The sequence below is a fragment of the Cylas formicarius genome, unplaced genomic scaffold (genome assembly GCF_029955315.1).
Source record: "Cylas formicarius isolate icCylForm1 unplaced genomic scaffold, icCylForm1.1 PGA_scaffold_3__17_contigs__length_32017465, whole genome shotgun sequence".
Taxonomy (NCBI): Eukaryota; Metazoa; Arthropoda; class Insecta; order Coleoptera; family Brentidae; genus Cylas; species Cylas formicarius.
The window spans coordinates 19,027,001-19,051,714 of record NW_026844326.1 but is presented as its reverse complement, the minus strand read 5'-3'; the positions used below and the strand labels follow the sequence as shown (position 1 = coordinate 19,051,714).

Below are 24,714 nucleotides of genomic sequence, written 5' to 3'. Positions count from 1 at the left end.
CGAAATGCGGCATGCGGCAGAAGCTGTAGGACCCTCGCCTTTGTTATTATTATTAATAGACGACTAGCAATGGGGGTTCATATTTTTCTATTACTCATTTATATGAGTGGTTAAACGTTTAATTTATTCACCGATATAATTCTTACTAAAATCATTTATTTACATGTTATTATTGGATGATCAAGCAAAATTTTCTTGAATTATTTTGTAAAAAATAAAATTTATTGTAATAAACGTTGATATATTCCGAAATGTTATTATTGCTTAAGAAAACTTAAACCACACACATTCAACTAAATATGTACGTTGAATTAATTTTTTTTTCAAAAAGAAAAAAATCTTTAACTCTTTGTGAGAACTAAATTCTTAGATAAAGAATAACAAAATAACAATTAATTTGAAACATTATTTTTTATTAATATCTAAACGACGCACTTTAGCGAATATTATTGGCAAAAAATGTACGCCACTGCCGTTTCTTGTACATTAATATTTTTTGTTTCGTTAAGCATCCAAAAATACAACTTCTTTGACCCTTCTATGCTTTTTCGTATATTTCACTTCATTTTTAGAGAAAAACTATAAAAACAACAATTTATTATTATCTATTATTACACTTATCTGCCATTAGTATTAACTTGAATGATAAAGAAAGAATCCACATTACTGCCGGTCTCTCGTCTCCTAAATAAAATTTGCCACACCAAATAGATATTGGCTGCTTTGTGGACCCCATTTCAGTTTAGATCGACTTCGCTGCCGTATCAATCACGAATTGTTTGCTTCAGTTATGATCGCACACTCTGATATTTGAAGGTTGACATTATAACGTAAAACCTATATCAAACATAATATCCTAAATATTACATTCTGTGTTGTTAAGTATACACAGTGATCCTTGCGGGAATTTTGGGGGAGGTCTTACATATATATACGGAGCTGTCATAAAGGCCTGGATGTAATATCCAGGAGAAATCGACTCGACTTACCTCTCTCTCCCGCCCTCCCCATCCCTCACTCTCTCTTTCCCTCAACCTTCCTCCCTCTCCCCCCTCTCACCCTTCCGACCACTCCAAGCATTCTTTTCGGCATGAAGAGTGGGAAATTGAAGCGGCTAATAATCCCTAACGCCTCACGATCGATGGTAATAGTGCCGATGGTAGCGTTATGTAAGATGAATTTTAAAAGGAGAGTCCAACCTACTCGATGTAAGTATCCGTACCGCAGCAATACTGCCTCATATTAAAATAGATGAGGGCACCTGTATAATTCTTTCAAATGGCCCTGTGACCGACATAGCATTTTTAATTTTCTTAGAACGACTGCTAGACAAACACCTGTTTCCTTAACGCCTTGGCCCAGTCACCTGGATTGCCACAATTCAGTCCACCTGAAATAAAAGTACTCTAACATCTGCGGTCTATGACAATAATCCGCTCATCGTGTGTGATGAAAAATGTAACGAAAACGCACGCAATGTGGGACCGCATATTTAATTGCACACGGGCATCATTATGTATATGCGGGTATCCGTTTAGTAAGCAACTTGTGTTTTAGGCGGATTTGGAAGATTAAAAATACTTTAGTGCAATCAACATAAAAAAGTTTCTTCTATGCCTCTGTTGAAAGTCCTGCGTATTTGGTTAATTTTTAATATTATAATAAATAATAATAAATTATTTGACGGGTGTTGCATATTTACTTAGTGACCTCTCTTGTCACAGTGTCCAAGAAATATATTCTAAACGGAAGTTGTAATTAAGCCGACAGATAACAGTACATCCTTTAAATGACGACAACGTCCAAAGTTCACACACCGTCCTGTAGGTGGCGCTCGACTTCTGAAAAGGAAAATAAGTTGGCCGGCTTAAAAAATGACAACTTGTCAAACAAATTGCAAAAACGAAATCCATTTTTTTGCCATTAAAAAAGCTACTAACAGTAATATGAGTTCTATGTGATGCATCCTTGATAATTTCATTCGCATCTGCACAAAGAAAAATGTTCAAAATATTGTAAAATACTTTAGGAAGACATCAGGGTTTCGAAACAATAAGATGTTTTTTGATAACACTGGGGTTCGTATTTTATAATTTAAATCTTTCTCCCTTACTGAATGCGTTTTAACGTTGTAGCTGGCGGTTGTGGGTCCATCAGATCCAGCAAAGTTAATTGATTTGGGATCTGAGTATGTACAAACTCATTGTGTAATAGCTGATGGTGGCGACCGATTTGGGGTTTCTTCTGTAGCATTTGATAAACAGGAAGAGCTTCTGTGGATGGGCAATCAGGGGGTATAACAAATTTTGTTATCCATTTGCTTTATGAGAGTGATTTGTTCAATGGAACAAGTCATAAAAAATTGCTGCTATTGCAAAAATGTAAGTCCTGAATTAAATTTTCAGGGGCATGTGACGTCATATTATACAGGAGTAATGTCTAAATACACCTCATTTCAAGTCCATGCACATGAAGAAGTAAGGCAGGTTTTAACTTTTGATGAGGGAATTGTGGCACTAACAGCGAGCACTTTAAGATATCAAATTAGAAGGGGATTGCCAGTATTTACTCACAAGTGTGTAAAATGGCTAAGATCCTAACTAAGGTTATAATTAATTTAGTAAATTTTTTCAGTTCTAGCAATATGAATGAAATGCAGTGTATATTGCCCATGTCACCATCTCGGTTACTTATAGGTGGTCACAGGGACAAACTAATAGATTTTAACTTGCAAGTTTGCAAGGAGACACAAATTGTAACTCCTTTAATATACTGTGTTGCATATATACTTTATATGTATATTTTAGATAAATGTCGCAGAAAGGGCTACTGTACTTTTACGACCTCACAATAGGTTTGTCTGCGCTGGGAGCCCAACTGGCAAAATCGAGTTAAGAGATCCCAACAACCTGAAACTTGAACATACATTAGATACGCACACTGGTAGTTTAAGCGATTTTGATGTCCAGGGTAACTTGTTAGTAACTTGTGGTTTTAGCAAAAGGTGGGTAATTTGCAATCAACTCTTGCCAATCTTAATAAACTACATTTTAGTCGACTGGGTAACATGGCGGTCGACAGGTTTTTGATGGTTTATGATTTAAGAATGTTGAGAGCTGTATCACCAATGCAAACTGTGATAGATCCATTATACTTGAGATTTTTGCCATCAATGACTTCCCGCCTGGCTGTTGTATCTGCTGCAGGGCAGGTGCAATTATTGGATACTATAGCTTTGGCAGAACCTAAAATATGTTTGTTACAAGTTGAAAGTCCAGGTACAGTTTCTTACACTTGTATGAATTTTTATTTTACTTTAAATACAATAATCTAAGAACCAACCAACCAAATATTCAAAAAGTATAGACCTCTTTGATGATGAAACCATCATGTGTTCTATTAAAGTGTACACCTTCCAAAGGTACAATGATAATGACATTTGACATCAGTTCAACATCCCAAGCAATGGCATTTGGTGATAGTGGAGGACAAATCCATTTGTTTTCAAGTACAGAGGAACCATTATTCAACAACTATTCTAGGCCAACTGAGTTTCCAGATCCAGTGGTTCAATATGATAGTTTTAACATAGACGATTACAACACATCCCTGGGTAGTGTTCCAATGCCTTACCAACCTCCAGATGTGTTACTGTTGTCAGATTGGCCAGCACATCTAATTCAATATTCTTACAGGTAAGTGGTGTGGTTAGTTGGTTATTGGTTTTTTAGAATGTTTGTAACAATTTTGTTTTCTTGAGCTGAAACCAATTATAGCACTAATTAAAATTAATTTTATGCCCACTTACATACCTATATTGTCAAAAAAAAAAATAAAAATAAAACAAAACAGTCTATCTAGTCATATATTCTGAATCCTCAAAAATTAGTGTTTCCAGTTCAATATATTCATTTTAAAAAATTTCATTAAAAAAAAAAAATCAGAAATGAAGACTTTAGCCACAAAATGCGTTTTGGAAATAGGGGAACGCAGCAGCTGCATCTTGTAATCAATTTATTTATTTGCACGCTGTATTAATCAAGGATTAAATAAAAGATTTATTTATCTCTGGGTTAATTCATCAGTTATAAACAAAAATACTTAAAAATTATTTTTAATGCGCAGATAATTTTGATTAGAAAAATGTTTTGAAAATTTCTTCATATTATTATTATGAATTATAATGTTGTTAACATTCGAAATTTGAGAACGCCTTAGAATTCAAGTGAAAATTCAATAATTGTGAATGTAAATAAAAGCTTAAATTGAATGTAACTTTCTGCATTGTGATGTTTTGCGTACCTTTTTTTTTAAACTAGAAAACCCCCAAGCATAGATCCCGAGGTACTTCGTACAATGAAGGTTCAGGGACCTATAGGGTACGCTCCGAATCCGCGACTGACCCACCGAAATCAAGTGAGAGTAGAAAAATTAAAGCCGGTATATTTTTGCTAATATTAACAGGTTATTTTTTATGTTGTTAATATTAACAGAATTACTAGAAGTTTCTTATTTAGATTTCCCTTGGAATGTCTCTAATTTTTTGAATAATTTTACATTTTTTGCATTGACTACATGATTTTTAAGGTTGTTATTAAAGTTATTTATTATTTTGGACTGTTCATAAAGGCTGTAATTAATTAAAACATAGAATAAAAGTGTTTTCGTTGGTTTATATATCTTTTATTTTTTACATGCAACCTTATATAATCGATATGAATTTCGATTTCCAGTCAAAAAAGTTAAAAATTTTTGACATAATTTAATGTAATACATCACACCTGGAAAATGCTTGTTAATTTTTTTTTATATATTGAGATATAAGAGCTGCTTATTATAGGTTATGTATGATTTGGGCCAAAATGGCTACCACAGCTTCAATTCCCATTCCAACAGGAGCCCTCAGCATCAAGATGGCGAAAACTTTATCGCTATTCCGAAAAGGTACCGAAAAATTGACGTTAAATACAACAAGATGGGTTCTGAAGATTTTCAGTTTGATAGTTACAATAAGACTGGATTGGCCGGCTTAGAAGCAACGTTGCCAAATTCCTATTGCAACGCTGTCATTCAGGTGCTCGTCGGCTGCGGTGACTATCTGCTTAGCTTAATTAAGTGTTCTTTTAGGTTTTATATTACATAGAACCCCTACGTGCGGCGCTGCTGTCTCACTTGTGCGAAAAAGAATTTTGCTTGTCGTGCGAGCTCGGTTTTCTATTTCATATGCTGTCTCATAGCCCTCAGAATCAACCCTGTCAACCCGGGAACTTTTTGCGGGCGTTTAGGACAGTTCCCGAGGCTTCCGCTCTGGGTCTTATCCTAAGCGATCTGCATCCTGAGGCGAAGCAGAAGATTGATCTGGGGGCGTTAGTTCAGGTGAGTTATTTACTGTGATCTGAAAATTTTGCTTAATAAAAGAGGCTCCATGGTCTTTATTATTTACTTTCACGAAGTCTTCACTAGTTAAGTATTTCCAGTGGTTTTCAGGTGAATAATGAATAAACATACAAGTTCATTTATACTATAGATTTGTTGAAAACTTATAGCTCTCCAAACCATAAACCGGTATTTAATTTGGTAATTTTTTTTGAATGTCTAACCGCTTGGGTTTCTTTTTGTAATATTCAATAAATAGATTCGCAATTCCACATTGACGTTCCAGAACCGTACTTTGGTACTTCGTGCATACAAATGCTGAAAGCGGACGGATTTGTCTAGAGTTTCATCATTGAAATTTCTCGATTATTTTTAGTCCATGCAGTGAAAAATCCATTCTTACTTTTTAAAAATAAATATAACTGAAGGAGTAAATTTAGCTATAAAACAATGTTCGATTATTTATAAAAAAAAGTTATTCTACGTCAAAATAATAACTATTTTCACTTGACTCTTCCCCCACATTAATAATTAAGCGGTTGACGGGATGAGGCTGATGAATAAAATTTAAAAGTCTAATGTACTGTGTATACAAATTATATAAAAATAATAATCCTTGTTAAAAAAACATATAATATATGTATGTATATAGTGTATCTTCAATGATATCACAAAAAAAGATTTTTACAAAAGAGAAAAAGAAAAAAAAAGAGTTATTGATTGTAATGAATATCTACTCTCATTATATGGTGCACTTCTTTATTCAGTTTGTTTTTGAAAGAATTAGTACTTGTTGCGGACACTGCGTCTTCCAACAAAAGTTTTTTCTCTGTAGTTTGGCAGTCTTTTCTTTGGTTAATTTTTTGGAGTGACCTCGTAGATGGGTCATTTTGAAAGATGTTCAGTTGACATGAGTATTAGTTTTGTATCATCTTGCTTTTTACAGCTTGTGGAAGTTTCTTTGAAAAATTTGTATCATCTTGTAAGTCTCAATTAGATCGCCATGTAATCTTCTTTCTTTCAACGTTGTTAAATTCAGCTTTACTTATAGGAATCATTAGATAAATGGATTGGAAGTTTTGTTATTCTTCTTTGCATGCTCTCAAGCATTTCATGTCTTTAATAAAGTGGGGATCCCATATTGTCTGTCCATATTCTAATTCTGGACAAATGAAAGACTTATAAAGTTTTACTATGGCCTGAGATGATCTGTTAAGAAAGGTCTTCTTCATAAAAAACACCAAAGAATTAACCTGTTTAACTACTTTTGAAATATGTGTGTCTCCCATTTCAATTTGGAAGTTATCCTAATTCCAAGGTCTTTCTGCTTTTCTACATGTTCTAAGCCCTTTTTATTGAGGGTAGCGATAGTCAGTTCTGATTGTTGATACTCAAACCATTGCATTGCAATTCGTTTAGTTTCATTTTTAATTTTAACGGCCCAATAACTGATTCCCGCGGAACACCACTAAGCACCTTGTGCCAATTTCACAAACTGCCATTTACTCATACTTGATAGTAACGATCTTTCAGAAATGAAGCAGTAAGACATAGTAGATTTCCTCTAATCCCATAGTGTTCGATCTTAAGCAAAAGGAGATTTTGCAGAACTTTGTGAAAAGCCTTTTCAAAATCTAAATCAATTACATCAACTTGTTGATATTTGTCGTAGCCTTTCGTCCAGTCATCTAAGCATTTTATTAAGTTCGTGATGTTGATCTCCGAGATAAGAAGTAAGAGGTAAGTTGATACCCTGATATAGTATTATTATTTAAAAAGAAAGGCGTTAATTCAGCTGCCATAATTTTCTCCGTACATTTACATGAATGACATGTTAAGGTAATTGGCTTATAATTGCTTTCTATGTGCTTATCGCCCTTCTTGTATAATGGTGTTACAATAAAGGATTTCCACTGTTCAGGTAATTTACCATTTTCTAGTGCTTCATTCATTATATTCGACAAAATAGTGCTTACACTACTGGAACGTCTCTGACGAAATACAACCAACTATTATATTATCAGGAACTGGACTGACATCAGTTTTTAAATTTTTCAGAGCCTCTTTCACTTTTTCAGGTGTGAAATCAGTGGACGTCATCTCTGAAATATAACGGGATGTTGCTGGATGTGATGGCAATGGGTCTCCATCATTCTCCTTTGTTAACACTGTGTCAAATTGTTTGGCAAATTTTTGACACATTAGATAATCACTCGACAGCGCTTCCCCATTTTCATCAATTAAAGTAATAGTTGATACTTTTGAGTTTAATCTTTGGTTTATATATTTATAAAAATGTTTAGTAGACTTCAACGAGGCAATTTCTTGTTCGTATTTGATTCTGGCATTTGTTATCATTTTCTTCAGCCCATTATTATGCACACGATGTTATAATCTTGATTTCAAGTCCTCACGTATTTCTCCCATAGCTTTCGCTTTTTATGAGTATCCTTAAAAATGATCGATGTAGTTTAACCTTGGCTTATTTGGATTTACTTTGATAGGTCTAATTGGAATGTGTTTATTGATGACTTCAGTAATTATTTCCATGTAATGATTAAATATATTCTGATTTTCTCTTAGGTGGTACAGTACAGCACAGTCATTATAGTTGACCTTCCAGTAGTTTCTTTTTAGGACTTTGTGAGTGGATCCATTTGTGAAGGTAGCAGGTGAGTTTTAGCAGTTATTATAATATGATCACTTTCGCCCAAAGATGGATGACTGCATACATCATAAAGGAGTTTCTTGTCGTTAACCGGAATTAAATCCAACATGAGGCTTGAGCATTTCTAAAACGAGTTGGGAAGGATACCATCTGAAATTTATTTATATCTAAATAACTATGTAAAAGTATTTCATTTGACTTATTGAAACACTGTAGGTTAAGATTCTCCCAATCTATAAATCTGTAGTTGATGAGTAGTCCGGTCGATATATGCAACATACTTTAAGAGTTGTAGAATGATATAAAATTTTAAATAAACTTTACATTTTAAACCAGTTGATGACATGTTCTACACATTTTTTCCATCTAGAAGCAGACATTCTTTCTACTTCACTTCTAATTAATTCTATTCCCCCGGAACTAAATTTCGGCGAAGTGTTGTTTAATTTTAAACTGGGTTTTAGCTGTCCCTATGTCAGCTCTACCGGATTAAAATTGCAGTGATGTGGTGGAACATTGAAACACCGTCTCTCCAAGGCCAACTTGGGCATATTATACTTCTTATCAAACGTTTCCGTTTTAAGAACTTCCTTTCTTGAAGGTATCGTGGCTATCAAACCAATTGTTCGTACGAACGCACTCAAAGCCTCTTAGAAACAGGCAATGTTCAAAACACTACGCAATTCTTCATGTAAAATTTTAATTGTTAATACAATATTCCTCTGATACGCATGATATATTAACCGTCTCACTATTGCGGCATGGTGCATGTCAAGTAGACTTTTTGGAATCCCACGATCTTTTTGCGTTTTTCTTTCTTAGATGCCATTCACAACTATGTCACGTACTGTTGCATACGGTGTTTTAGTCAACTAGGACGTTAATTTTCGCGATTTCACCAACCCCCACAAATCAAGCAATAGCAAACAAGGAAATGGACAAATTCGACTTGTATTAATATAACAGTTTAATCGGCTAATATTTTAAATAAGGCCCTGGCCTGTACACTTGCTGAAAAGAATGGTCCCTTCCGCTTTACGGAAACCATAAAGGTTTGCAAAACGGTATATCTTTTGGTTAACTTTAATGAGTCAGAACCGTTCATGTATAGTTTTTAAATCGGGAGAACTATATGTTGCTGCTTTAATATTAAGCGTTGCTAGCCCCAATACTTTAACAAAAAAAGAATTTATTGCACGATGGAGGCTCTGTTGACAGTAAACAAACATGACGGTTAGGAAGTAGTTCATAATGTTTAGTTGTTACCTTTGCACCTTGGAATTTTGAAAACCTAAAATTTTAATTGAATCCAAGAACATTTTTGCATTGTGCCTTTATATTGGGAAAATTTAAAGCACTCCTAATGCAATTCAGGCCAAAATGTCTATTGTAGAAATAAATCGCGTTGTAAAGCTGATTTGCCGGAAGTGGCAATTTATTGTTGCCGTTCTCCTAAAGAGTCAAGTAAGTAAAGAACAAAACTTTTACTTCAATAATTGAATTTAATGTTTCGTAGGTGGCAAATTAACAGAGCAATTTGGATTGTGTTTTTTTTTTTGGAACGGGTAAGCAACAAAAACCATACAACGCGAACACATAGCTCTTATGAAAAGAACGCAACCATTTCAAATTTTACTGCTAAAGCAGATTATCATTTTTACGAAGAGGTCTTATGGAGTTGTAAACGCGGAACCGCTCTCCTAACCGCAGTTCAATTGTCATTGGCTGAGATGTTGAACTGAAGTAAAATGTCATGTCATAATTTTAACCTTGCATAAAGGTTTATGATAAATAAATGCAAATGATATTCAGTTCATTTAATACTGTGAAATTGATGTGCTTTTGTGGGCTATGACATTTTTATAAATAAGTAAATCATCGGCATACCCATAAATTTCACACACTTGTGCGCTTCTTTCTAGACAATTCTAGACTTTTTTTATTCGTGAACATTTAATATGATATGGGCATTATTTTGACAAAATACTGCCGAAAAATGCCACATCTAAACTGAATACTGTAGAATTGACGAACTTTTGGTGGAAATTTGACTCGTGCATGCGTATATTGATTGTTCTTTTCTCATCATGGCTATATTCATAGCTATGTCATACACTTTAGAATATTCAGCTTCCCTTCATATGAGTTGGACAGGGATCAGAATCATTCACACAGAGCAACTGGCAAAGAAGCAAATTCAAGAGAAATATACAATCATAAGGAAAATGACCGTAGAGACCATAAAAAAACACCCATGACGGCACCTATCACAGTCTTAGTTGTTTAGGCATGTTATTCACATGAAAAGGACTAGAGATACTTAACTAGTTGAAACGTAGTGAATAAATATAATCTAAGTCGAACAAATATCTTTTATTGAATGCTTGCCACCATGTATAATGAGTTTCTAGCAAAAACATTAACATTTCCGGTAGAGCTGGAGTAGATTCATGTTGCATCAAATGCACGTTGAATTGAACGAGACCAGAAAACATAAGGAAGAAGCCAAAGCAAAACTTTCCAAACCGTTTATCTATAAGGAGATCGACTTTCCTTTAATATCGAAAGAAAAAGTGAATCGGCAAGATAAAAAGCACACCGGTAAGGCAGTAAATTTCACCCAAAACCGTTGTATGCTGTTGGCCTTTCAGCAACGGAAATCAACAACGAGATGGAGGAAGAGAAGCGGGAAGAGGTTTCCGACATTAGTGTGATTTTCGGCGCGAAACAGACGAATTCCAATTGTTGCTTGAAATGCACTAACGAAATTCAGAAAGAATCGGTGCTGCTCTCGTGCAATTTGGTTTATCCTACCAACGAACCGGAACGGGACGAATGGAGTTTTTGCGACATCTTGAAGAGGTCGCTTTGTCCTCAGCAAACGACCCCCGCATGGTGCGATAAGTGCTCCAGATTTACACCCACTTCCCATTCGAAAATTATACAGGTTAGAAAAGTTTGTGATCATTTATAATAATTATTTCAATTTGTGTGTCCCTTTTTTGTTTGCATTATAGTGTAGCTCTTGCCTACTATAGCCCGGTGTACTCTTGATATGCGATTCTGACGATTTATCAAAGACAAGTTGCCAAGTTTAGGATACGGCTTTCATAAAAAAGTGTGAGAGATCTGAAATGACAAGAATTAGATATCACATTTTAAGAAGAAGTGTTTTTCTTAGACAATGTTATTGAAGTGGTTCGAAATAATTTGGGCTGGTATTTGCACTTTTTTTTTATTTAGTAGCCTGTAAATTTTTTGATTTGATTGTCGGTAAATTCTATGAATTTTGAATCTCCACAGCGTTTTTGCGCTAGTAAATAATAAAGGTCTAAACTTACCAGAACAAAGTGCGATTTGCTCTTTAAAATATTACGTCTCGCTGCTACCAGCTACCAGTGAGCAAATCGATACGGAGGCACGCTTACCTATCAAGCAGAGCCGTATTTGGATTCAAAACTATTCTTAAGGAATATTTTCAATAATTTTAAAAGGAAATAAGTACGTTACAACGCTTTCGTTACCTTGGGTGCCAAGCTAGGAAATTAAACATTCAAAAGTCAGAAAATTTAATTAAGCAACCTACAATTTTTCGACTATTCGGTTATTTTTATTATTTTAATATTATTTGTGGAAAATATCGTACATAAACATCTTCTGAGTAAAAGATTTGTTTGGTGGTGTAGATACGTAGATAGATGATGTGTTTGCTTGCTTCACTGGAACGGAAAGACAACTGGAGTCGTTTTTGCCATAAACCCTTACACACGATGGCCGCCTTTTATTCTCTGATCCACAGAGTACTATATATACCAATTTCCACAGAAAAATTTTAAAAATAATTTAATATTATAAAACAAATACCTTTTAACAATAGTTACGAATGATCTTTGATAAGTAAGATTATAACTAAAAAACAGTTTCAAATAATAAAATAAATAACTGCTAGCCCTATCTATACCATATGAAACACCGAATCCAAAATGTATAAAACAATAAAATACATGGGAGAACTTAGCAAGAAAATTTCGAAACATCTATCTAAATTTGGTGTTAATATTGCTTTTAAAACTCAAAACACTATTGAAAATTAGAAAAAAACAATAAAACTAAATCACGAAAAACTCCAGAGTCCCGGAGTCTACAAGTTGAAATGTGGATCATGTCCGAAAATTTATATCTCACAAACAGGTAGAACATTTAAGAAACGCATTAACGAACATAAAGAAGCGTATAAAAATAAAAGTTCGGATTCTAAATATGCCATTCTTTTAAACACAGAAACACACAAGTTTGACGATGATTTTGATATTTTACATAATTAAAAAAAAAGCAAAAAATTAAATTTGTTAGAAGCTATGGAGATTAATATAATTCGATCGAATTTATTACTTATTGAATTGTATTGAAATGCGTCTCCCTTGTTAAATTTAAATTTTAACCCATTAAGCAATTAAGATTCTATTACTACCTGATTATATGCATAGATGGCGGAATATTGTCATATTTTGTATTTGATAAAGGCACGGTTTTGTCGAAACAGCTGTCATAAAGTAATAAATAACTATGAAAATCGGAAAATGTTTTGTTCTAATTTAATTGTATTTTTATTCCTTATACTTTTTATCTTTTAAAATGTTAGCTTGCCGCTGAATATTGTATTTATTTTTCTGCGTATTTATTATTTAATAGATGCAACTTGTAATTGTAATTTTTTAAGAAGTATTAAATTTCATAAAAATCCGATCATATATTTATCACTTTCAGTCATTGCCGAAAGTGTTATGTCTCAACACTGGGCTGCATAGTCAACAGCACAAGCAGTTTTGGCAAACCCAAATGGACAAGGTCGTGGCGAAACTATCCGATATCGGAAAGTAAGCGACACAAATATCTGCTTACTTTCAAATGATTTATTTCCAAGTTGAATTTTATTAGAAACACAACTCCGTCGACGACTCCAACGAATACCCCGTCGTCGAAACCATGCCGTTACGGTGACCACTGTTCGAGACCTGGTTGTCGATTCCGACATAGTTTTGATAATACGCCCCCACTCGTGCCGTCGAACAATCCTTATTGTAGCAACAACTGGCTGCCCCATAAGATCAAAATGAGTCTGAAAGCCGCTGAATTAAATATTGCGAAAGTGCCGGCACCAACTGAAGGGGTAAGAGGTTAAACGCATTTGGCATTAATAAACCATTAAGACTATGACAGTGCAAATAAGTGCACGGAATACAGAATCATAACAAATATAACACCAGGGGACAAAACGACATACATATAAGAGTTAATAGAACAAACAAATTCTTGCACCATCCACTAATTCAAGCAATTCTAATTTTTAATTCAATACGAACAGCATATCCGCTCAAATCTTAACTTATTCTTTTTTGCCAAAAATATAAAAACAATACCTACAGTTGAAACAATAATTAGAAATAAGAAAAAAATATATTTTTTATTGATTTATTTTACAAATATATAAAACCTGATTAGTATTACAAACAACAAAATGGAATAAATATACTTATTTCAATAGATTTGAGAATTGTTGCACTAAATGACTAGTCCTAATAACTACGTTTACTTCCAGCATTAAAATGCAATTTTTCTTGCTTTTATTGACATAAATTCCCGGATGCGACGCATCCTTTGCTTACACATAGAGTCGGCACCGAAGATATAATAATAATAATTATTATTGTCTAACATATTAACATCCATTTAGAAGACAATTTCATCTTGAGAACTATAACTGTAATAAGTATTTAACTATATTCATTCCAGCAAAGTAATAGTGAAACCTACAATCCATTATAATATTTCAAATTTAAGTGGTAAACTGTGAGCGACTAAGACAAAAAACGTCAATACCATTACAGAAGTTATTAAATAGTTTCATCAAATAATTTCATCAACTGATAGAGAACACATTTAATCAACAAATTGGTTGATGGAAATACAGGTGATGCCCTTATACTCCTTGAAGCAACATGAAAGTTGAGCTGGCTCAACAACTCAGGGCAGTCCACTAATGAATTGCAAAGTTTATATAAATACTGAAATGAAAGGTACCTCCTACGATTCAACAGTGACGGAACCTTAAACATTAGTGATAAGTCACTCTGTGGCAGTCCCCTAGCCGATTTTTACAAAACCAAACACTATTTTTTATTATATTGTGAATTTTTGTTTGGCAATAAGGAACTGTATATATAGTAGTACAGAATGGTCTATAATTTAATCCTTTCAGGCCACGGAAGATGCCCCAGGAAAAAGAAACAGCAATTCCTTTGCAGGGGATTCTAAGACATATGAACTGACTGCAGTCGTTTGTCACATTGATGACCAGTCATCACCTGATAAACGTAACCTGGTCGCGTTGATAAAGGTTCCTGACAGTTATCTACGAAATAAAGAGCATAACGACAATAAATGGTAATAAGCGTTATCTATATCTGTATTTATAGAGGTGCCTAGTTCCATCTAGCCCCAACAAAGTGTAGTACTGAGTTAAACTGTTTTAACGCTGTAACCAAAGAAATTTTTTTTGGGTAATTTTTATGTCTTAGTTATGAGTTTGGTAAATTTCAGGTATTTATTCAATGACTTTAATATAAGCCCTGTACCCGCTCAAGAAGCAGTATGGTTCAGTCTCGATTGGAAAACACCCTGTGTGTTGTATTATTCGTGTACAGATCTCGCCGACTATAAAAGCGAGATCACTCATCCGCTGTCGAGAGTAACATAATATGTTCATTTGTCACACCCCGTTTATTGATCTCATAATTTTTAGGAAGTGTTCACCGAAGATAATTGCATAGCCAGGTCGGGTGGTACCAGGGGTATCACGTTTACTCCTCTACACGACAACGAGGTCCTTAAATCTGGTGATTTAGTGGCTATGGACGCCGAATTCGTAACGTTGAACCAAGAGGAGGCGGAATTGCGGAGCGACGGCAAGATGTCTACTGTCAAACCGTCGCAGATGTCTGTCGCGCGGATAACCTGTATTAGGGGGTAATAATGTCGATTTGAAGGTTCCTATAACTTGCAACCACATTCTATGGACAGGCATGGGACCTTTGAGGGTACTCCGTTCATCGACGATTACATATCCACCCAAGAACAGGTGGTGGATTACTTGACCAAATTTTCGGGCATTAAACCTGGAGATCTGGACGCCAATTTTAGTTCAAAACATTTAACCACTTTGAAGTCCACTTACGTCAAGTTGAGGTTTCTCCAAGACAGCGGTGTGGTCTTTGTCGGACACGGTTTGAAGAACGACTTTCGGTGAGGATAGGGTATATTTGCGTGACGTAGAACTATCAACATTTGAGATCCAAGGAAACCAATATGCCATTCGATTCACTTCAATTCACTTTTTGTTGATTATTGGGAACTGTTTAACAGACTTCAATCTTTCAGTAGTGTAGTTGGAGTTAGAGTATTTTATTGAAAATCACAAAGTAACCAACAAATATTAATAGTCCGAATACATTTTTGGCAGATTATCTTACTTTTCAAGGTTGGTTTTAACCCTACAATCAGAGAAAAAATGCAATTTTTTAGGAGGTGTCAACCGATAACACACATTAATACGTTTAAATAATATTCTTAACATTGTGTTTCATTTTTAAGTCTAATACTTAAAAATTAGTAGTTGAATAATTCTACTCTAATTAAGACCAACCTTCCTAAATGGTCATTGCCGGGTCATGTCAGTGACTCCTTGACCAGGACCAGAACCAAATGTTAAACAAAAAAGTCTGAAAGCTCATATAGGAAATCTAGTTGTTTGGATCCCAAACGATGCCAATTGCTAACCAAAATGAATCAATACTAGAAAAACAATATCTTAAGATAAGTAAGATAATATTAGAAATAATACTTTTATGTATTTGCTACATATAAAGCTAGACTTTCAGTTAGTTTGTATTTTTGGTTGGCCGTTCTAAGGTAGTACTTTTTATATTTATTCCGTCGCAACTATTGGGAATACCATTATCATTAATCACAGTTCCTTGTGTAATTATAAGTTCGATCTAAAAATTATCACATTATAAGTAAGTTTGTTGATAGTACACATGCACATGCGTAATTATCCCCAAAGTTTCTTTTTAACACATGGATGTTTTATCTCTTTTCGTGAGTAAATCGGCTCATGTAGAGTTCCCCAAACGATATGTCATAATCCGGTATTTAACTTTGGTAAATTTTTATGAAGATCTAATCGCCTTCCTCGCATGGGTTTCTCTTTTTAACCCTCAATAGATTCGCATTTCCACAATGACTTTCCAGAACCGTACTTCGATACTTCGTGCATACAAAGACTTGTCTCTTATTAATGTTTTTGTAATAAAAACCAATTCTGCATGCGAACTCACGCAAAGTCTCTTTCCAATAGTCAATGTTCAAAACACTACGAAACTGCTCATGTAAAGTTTAAATTGATACCCTGATACGCATAAACCGTCTCACTATTCCGGCGTGGTGCACGTCCAATAGACTTTTTGGAAACAAACGATCTTTCCACGTTTTTTTTTTCTTGGACACCCTTCACAATTATGTCACATACTGTGGCATATGGTGTTTAAATCATCTCGGCAGTTAATTTTATGGTTCAACTTTCCCAGATGTCGATTTCAGAAAGACAAATACATTTAAAATTATAATTTTGGCAGCAACCCGCAAATATCTCCGAATCTTTGATCTATTTGAATTTGACGGATGTTCATCATCAACGATTATCACGTCATCGACCACAATCGCTGAACATCTCAAGTGACTAAGAAAATTAAGTAATGTTTTCTGATAAGAAATAAGTTATAATAAAATGTATATGTACATTAATAAAAATGGCACACTGAGTCTTGAATAACAGTAAGTTAAGGTAATTACTAATTATAAACACAAGATGGAATAGAAATAACTCCGAAGCTTCGACGGCTGAGGAAATATCGTTTCATAAAACTGGGTATACGCCGGTTTCACCAACCCTCAGAAATCAACCAATAGCAATCTGGGAAAACATCCATTATAAATCAATTATCTACATAAGATTTTGTATTGCTTTCATGGAAAAATATCTTAGAGTCATTATGTTAAACCCTTAAATTGGAAATCAATATAACCTTTCCAATGTGTTTCGATCATCAGATTTAGATCAACCCACGTAATGGGCAAATTCAACTTAAAATCGAGTGACGCTAAGTAGGGACTGTTTTAGGACGATTTATAAAAATCACACTAATTTTAATATAACAGTTTAATCAAAGACAATTTCCCTAATCTTAAAATACAACAGTCCGCACTGCACAGTTCTTGTCGGCTAACATTTTAAATTTCTTCCACGCGGGTCTTAAACTCATTCAAAAATCAAAATCATAAAAGGCTGAAAAAACGGTATATCGTTCGGAGAACTCTACCATCCGATAATCGGCCTTCTAGGAGTATTAATTCTATGAATATAGTGTGTCGGCCCAGGGCGAATGTGTAAGTGTTTTTTTTTTTTTTCACGATAGGGTAATAAATTTGGTGGTGCCACCCGAACAAGTTGTGGACACGGTGCAGCTGTTCCATTTGCGTCACCACAGGATGGTGTCTCTTCGGTTCCTGGCGTGGCACTTTCTAGGTGAACTGCGTCCTTTTTATTTGCCTTTCTCGGGCTAACGTGCTCGCCCTTAATATGTAGGTATAAAAATACAGGCAGAGACGCACGACTCTATCGAGGACGCCCGAACGGCGTTGCATTTATACAAAAAATATAAACAATTAGAACAGGATAATAAGGTAGGTGAAGCGTTAGCAGAGTTGTACGACGTCGGTGAGCAGTTGAAGTGGAAAGTTCCCGACGAATAAAACCAATAGAAATTAAAACAAAAAACAAATAAAGAAGAAAACAATTTTGGTCTTTGGGGGATTTTGGTTTAAATTTACGTAAACTGCGCAAAAGACAACTTAAACTTTGTTTGGGGTTAATAACGTGGCAGTACATTTCGATAAAGAGTAAGCACGAACCGGTGTTTTGTAGCTCTTCGTTTTTAAACTTTTTTTTTCATATTTTTAAGTGTTTTGTCCCGGATCACGATCGTAGCATCTAGTTATAATTTAATGCTTGTTTTTCATCCTCCCTTTAGATTTCCCATCCCAAAAGCAAATGGTTCTAACTTTCTGCCCAGCTTATATTTGAAATTACTTTTTAATAGGTGGGACAACCTATTTAAATATAATAATACTGCAATAACCAAAACAGGATTACAATTTTAAATAACCAATCAATGCATTTATTTTAACTAATTTCTTTATTAATGCAATAACAAATGGAAACTATGAATCTTAAGTTCCCTGCCACAGCAAATAGAAAATATATTATTAAACATATTTTAAGTTTTTTTATCCATATCAATTATTGCGAATCAAAAATGAAAAAAAAAAATAACCAGCGTTTAGAAAATTAAAACTATGAAGATGTTCAAAGGATCTCAGGCCTCAATAATAATAAAGTCATTTAGGCCAGTTTAACATTAAAGAAATGTCGGTAGATTTTCGACATTTGTGGAAAATGTAGTGGTCATATGTGGAGCAACTCTTTAAGCGTTGAGTCAATTACTTTATTATGTTACTTGTAAATATTATATATAATGTCATTTGTCTATGTGGTTACTAATCTAATCGCGTTCCAATATGTGGCTACCGGGCAGTACTGAGCTTACAGTTCGTACACTATTTAGTGGCGTCGTTAGTGATCTGGTACGTTCAATTTTTCTTGTCCATTCTTAAATTAGCATAGCACAAATTTACATTTAGATTGAATTTGGTCTTTCATATTTTTTAATCTCACATTTGGCCCATCTTTGTGATACTTTGCATCTCCTTAATTTGTTCATTTATGCATTGAAAATGCAATGCTTATCTCACCTAATTCTCAAACACCGCCTCTTATGAAGGTATGCATTTTTCAGAATGTTGTTAGCATATGACATTGCCTTAAATTATTGTAAACAAAGATCTTTTGACTATAAATCTAAACTGCTCATATAGATACATGCTCACAAAATGCAGGAATCTGCAAACAAACATACTCAAATACTCATTCCCAGAACAAATCAATAGGTATATAGTATCAGTGAAAATCAGTACAGGGAAGCCAAATTAAAAAAAAAACCTAAATATCATTTTAAAGGTGTCTATTTGGCAAGGTCAGTTTAAATAACTGTTTTTAATTTGATTAAAAAATATTTGATCTGTATATTTAGTGTTTATTTTTACTCAATTTGATCTCTAGGAATAGTAACTGTTAATAATGTTAAGGGTAATAATGTTATATTATTTCATTTATCAACTCCTTGTATCGCCCTTTTTCTTCCGATTCAATTGACATAAGTTAGTACAAAAGCTCCAGCGCAATTTATGCGAAAGTATTTCACTCAGTGTAAAATATTTGTTTTATTTTCGTCCTACTCATATATATCGTACAAGAAAGAATTGCTTATAGATAAATTATGTCATGTATTTTTTTATCAGCGTAGTTTTTTGTAACGTGGTCTTTTTATTGAAATGTATAGCACTATTTTAAAACAATTATTCTTTTAATATACATTTTTTTACTTATATTTTTACAAAATAAAATATTTATCATCTGGGCCTACTTTCTTAATTCCTATTACCGAAGACATCGGCAATTATTCCAATGTTCGATGCAACCGAAAAAAAAGGAGGCCATGGATAGTTTACTACTCGTGTTTTTATTTGTCAGTTGTCAGTCAGTGATTGTTTTGAAAGGTGGAGTGGTGTGTTTCGTTCTCAAAATGGAGGTAGGAAAATCATATTAATTTACTTATTTAAAGTTGCACTATGAAGGATCTATTAGAACGAGTGAGTAATAGTATATTATGCAACAAGTTTAGGGTTGGGGTTTTGGTTTTTGGGGACATTTTTGCAACAGAGCACAAATACATTCACTGAGTGGCGTGAGATATCACCGTTAGAATTGACAAACGTCAAAATGCAAGAAAACATCCGATTGATCCGAAACTTTGGTTTGTGCAGCAAACTGCTAGGAGATATGTTAGCCCATGATGGCTAATGTTATTTGTTGCATTGGTATAGCATAAGATATTGATATTGATTGATCATTATTCCTGATGTAAAACTGTACAAATTATTCCTAACACGTAGTATTTCCGCAATAATTTTCGTCCACATTTTCTTGTACTTGACGTACAATCCCCACTGCCTTAGCTTGTCGAAGTAAAGCCCGTCTTATAAGAGTTTATACTAATCATTTTTTTTGTAAACTTCAGTTGTGTATTTCTTGATTTACAATATCAAAAAATGTCAAATACCTACTGGTATTTTGACATATATATTACTTTCTTGTAAGTTAAAATACTTGATATTCCCGGAAAAAATCAAAATTTGATACTCTTTCCTTATGAATTGTAGGCTTGAGAATTTGGCTAATACCTATCTAATCTATCCAGCTAATGTATATAATTGTATAATTCTTGACCTTGTCGAAAGTCTATGATATATATTCTTTAGATCTCATTTCCTATATATGGTTCTCCAATTATATGTCATTGTGTTGACCCTGCACATCTTGTTTCTGTAAATCTGATATTCTTTTTCCCAATTCCTTGAATATAATATATTAAACTATTTTTTTTTTTTATCAAAAACACAAAATACCACTACAGGGCCAAATGCTAGAGAATGCAACATTTTTGCCCTAAACATTCAAAATGCCTTTTTTGAGGTACTATAAAATGCTTATAATTACGAACAGTGAAAAAGGGTTCTTTCTCTAATTCTCTAAACGAATTTGAAAGATTTTCCCCAACTTGGCTAAGTATGAGTTTTGAGCAGGCTACGTTTTTATGTACCCACAGGGCAGCAATTTGAGTATTACCATAACGTGAGTAGCCCATTAGTATATCTGATGGTTTTTTTATTCCTTATAACAGTTGATTTTCAACAAATATGCACATACGGATTTATCATAAAATTAGAATTATACAAAAAAATTTTTATTTTAAAATTCCAACCTGTAAGGAGGATCAAATTTCCGACCTCATAAAATGCAAAAAATTCGCGTATTCACCGTTTTCTCTAAATGGATTTGGTTTAACTACCTAAAAAAAAATTATGGTTTAAAGCTTATAGTCACACATTGGTTCAAACCAGACACCAAATTTTTTTACTGGAACTCCCTATATATTATCACATTTTTGGATTCTATGAAAAATTCTTCTGTTTCTATGTAACACATGTCGTAGATTTCTTAAGCTGTTTTAGATCTTTCAGATAATGATTGATGTCAAAATAGATGTCTTTCTAGTGAAATAATCATTTTTGCATAATCTACAAGCCAAAACAACGCACAATAGGCATGGTTGCCTGACATTTCCCCAAAATTTCATTTATCACTTAAGTGCAGACATGCATAAGTGACATGATCGCGTATGGCGTATTAACGGGCCTATGTTTGGTTGGAACATTGGTTTTTGAAATAAAAAATTCTTTATCGTAATAGTTATAATAATGTATACTCACAATACACAGTATTTTTTGCAATATGTACAAAATTTACACAATATATAGACATCACAATGTTCCCTAGATTATCATTTTGTAACGCTGGCTAAATTGTACTTACAGCTAAATACACTGTACAGAACATCTTAAACTGAACTTAAAAAAGCTTAAATTATTGAAATAAAACTATATATTCACATATATTTTACAGTGTAATAAAAAAAGAACTTTTTATAATCATAATATATGCTACATATTTATATTTATGTCTATCTGCTTTTTTTGTATTTATAAATAGCCATAATTTCAAACTACAAGTTGGGTAACGTTTAAATTTAAATATTTTACAGCCCAGAAAAGGCTTCGAGGTTAAGTTGCTTTAAATATTGTGTGAAGTTCAAACCTTTCGTACAAAATAAACTAAAAAAATATACATACATATAGCATATATATATATATATATATATATATATATATATATATATATATATATATATATATATATATATATATATATATATATATATATATATATATATATATATATATCCAACAAAAAAAAAAACTCGAAACTATGACTTTGGTGTACGAACGGTAAGAACGTGAAACAAATAATTCGAACAAGTTCATCTGATGGACGTAAATGTTCGACATATTTATCTCTTATTAGTAATAAATAAATAATCAACAAGTATCAATGTATAAAAATAAATCTCTGTGCAACCAAACCTCAAAGTTTTTAAACGAAAACGGTACGAAACTTACTAAACCGAGAAAGGAAACTCATACAACATCTTTACAAATATTGCAAGGATATTGTATTCATTTTTAACATGGTCCCACCAAAAATTGAGTGTGGCAAATTTGTCGGCATTTTTTCTCAAACTCTTTAATATTTCTAACAAAATTGACACGCTGAACCTTTAGTGGATACTCACGTTATTAAGTAATTTACAAGATATTTATGAAAAATAAAGATCTTCTAAACAAGAAAAACACGTTATATATGTATAACTAAATTCAAATATGAGATCTCTTAATTAGGTAAGTTATTTTTTAAAACTTTTTAAAATTTATTTTTAATAATAGTAATAACGTTTTGTCAAGAAATCACAGTGAAACTTTTTTTAATAGTTAAGTAATGTGTACAAATCGTCTAGTCGTGATTTAATAGATCTGAGATAAACGACAAAAGTTGGTTTGGCTTAGGCATGGTGACAAAATTTGATGCTGGAGACCAAACTAGGTGTCTGTTTTACAGAAAAGATGAAAAATTTAGAGTCCAACAAAAAAAAAACGGGAAGCTAGGTGTCCTGATCACACAGTTGTAATTACAATTAGTAAGTGGGCAATGTCTGCTACTCTTTCAAGGAGACTTGGAGCTATCCTTCTTAAGTTCTCATTAACAAAATCACATGAAGGAAAGATGTGTATAACATAAGCAGGCTGAAATATAAAAGAAATTAGTGTTATTATTGGCTTTCATAAAATGGGATAAAGTTATGATAATTTTATTGTCATATATATTACTTACAGGTTGTGTAGTTCCAGGTGCAGCAACATTTACAATACCAGCTGCCTGTTTCTGTTGCAAATAAGTGATAAATCCGTTAGTCAAGTTTGTAGATTGTTTAAGTACATCCATGTGGTCGTGACCGCAGGGTAGAGCGAGGAGCATGCAGTGCTCATTTTCCATCTGAAAAATAAAAATTTACTAATATTTGAGATGTTAATAATTCAATACTAGGAGAGAACATCAACAAGTTCGATTCATCGACAACCGTCGCTCCCGCACAATCCAGAAGTAACCAAAACTGTCTATACCTTACCTGCATCTTTCTAGCTACACCCTCAACCTGTGGAGGTTCCAACCTCATCCTCTGAAATATTCTTAATGGTGGAGTAGATTCATCTGGATTTTTAGGCAAACTGCATTTTGCCACATCATCGTTACCCGATACAGAATACATTTGCACAGCCGCCTGATCATTTTTCAGCGCCAGCAGCCCTTGCCACATCAGTGGATAATGCTAAACAGAAAAATAAAATATGAAACAAAGATTTTCTACCTGTGAAATACCTAAATGTACCTTTAACAACATAAACAAGCTTTCAGCCTGTGGTGGAACTTGACTAGCATGAGGTGGAGTCGCAGCCTGAAGGCCTCTTTGACTAGTCGGCGCATCTGCGCCTATGTGCTTCGCTACAGCTCCCATCAAATTACCAGCAGCGCCCAATCCTGCTCCCATTACACCATGGGGGCGTTCGATATACGCTGCCATACGCTCCGTCGCACTCATATTTCCCATATGGGTGGAAGATATAGAGTGGGCACTTAGGGGTCGATCCTCTTGTAAATGGCTACTCAAAGATCTATCAGGTGTTCCTAGTGGAGCCATGTGGGCAATTCCTCTGTCGCCAGGAAGAGCAGCCAGAGAACTGTGGCTAGTAAGAGGTCGGTGTGCTGGAGGTGGTTCCGCTTGATCAAAGTAGCGATTATTCGGATGGTATGGCGTTAAGCGTGCAGTATGTGATAATGTATTGTAAACTTGTCCCATTTGGGGAGACTCTGCAAATAAACAACATTTCACCTCTGGATTTACCTAAGAAAATGTGGCTCTCACCTGTGGCACGGTCATGAGGTGAATGTAAACTATGAGGCACAGCTGCTCCCCTAACACCGAGAGTCAATCCAACAGGGGCTTCTTCGCCTTCTTCCCCTGTTTTTTCAAGAACAGCAGACCTGGAACAAAACGGTATTAGATGGAAGACAAAATTTACTGCAAAACAACATTACCTCTGCAAATGTTGTTGTTGTAGCTGCTGCTGCCGCAAAAATTGATGGTACTGTACGACATGAGTCGGATGCATATAGTGAGCCGGGTTGAGATCTGGAGGTCGCAACGGTCCCGGTGGAAAAATCGGCTCACCCTAAAACCAAAGGAAAACGTGACAATTATTCCAAAAAAAGTAGAAGAAAGGGCCACTAGATTTCACGAAAGTTAATACGAATTAAGTAGAACATTGAACATGTAATCACCTTGGGAGAAGGGGAATTTTGATGAGCCGGCGGAGGGCTCCGACTTCTATTCAAAAATGTTCGAGCATCTCCATGCTGCATG

At 34.1% G+C, this 24,714-nt stretch overlaps 2 protein-coding genes across 5 annotated transcripts in view; one reads left to right on the top strand and one right to left on the bottom strand.

The window, feature by feature from the left end:
• Nucleotides 1-1,859: 1,859 nt before the first annotated feature.
• Nucleotides 1,860-19,698, top strand: LOC132699377 (PAN2-PAN3 deadenylation complex catalytic subunit PAN2). The gene is made up of 20 exons (XM_060666041.1): nt 1,860-2,078; nt 2,136-2,294; nt 2,406-2,575; nt 2,635-2,755; nt 2,808-3,004; nt 3,055-3,278; nt 3,422-3,695; nt 4,320-4,416; nt 4,841-5,074; nt 5,128-5,376; nt 10,480-10,645; nt 10,696-10,991; nt 12,812-12,921; nt 12,983-13,214; nt 14,304-14,488; nt 14,645-14,792; nt 14,847-15,070; nt 15,125-15,346; nt 17,578-17,687; nt 17,748-19,698. The coding sequence occupies exons 1-20, from the start codon at nt 2,058-2,060 to the stop codon at nt 17,912-17,914; spliced, it is 3,606 nt and encodes a 1,201-aa protein (XP_060522024.1). The 5' UTR covers nt 1,860-2,057; the 3' UTR covers nt 17,915-19,698.
• Nucleotides 19,699-21,573: 1,875 nt separating this feature from the next.
• The window catches only part of LOC132699381 (protein split ends), a 136,430-nt gene continuing 133,289 nt past the window's right edge, over nt 21,574-24,714 (bottom strand). For 3 of the 4 annotated variants that reach the window (XM_060666046.1, XM_060666047.1, XM_060666048.1), the window contains exons 12-18: nt 24,633-24,707; nt 24,390-24,523; nt 24,217-24,335; nt 23,683-24,161; nt 23,422-23,622; nt 23,127-23,288; nt 21,574-23,038 (exon numbers count right to left, since the gene is read on the bottom strand). In XM_060666046.1, coding sequence (XP_060522029.1) covers nt 22,910-23,038; nt 23,127-23,288; nt 23,422-23,622; nt 23,683-24,161; nt 24,217-24,335; nt 24,390-24,523; nt 24,633-24,707 — 1,299 coding nt within the window. In that variant the 3' untranslated portion in view covers nt 21,574-22,909. The remainder of the gene's footprint in view (nt 23,039-23,126; nt 23,289-23,421; nt 23,623-23,682; nt 24,162-24,216; nt 24,336-24,389; nt 24,524-24,632; nt 24,708-24,714) is intronic. The other variant, XM_060666049.1, reaches the window with a different exon arrangement.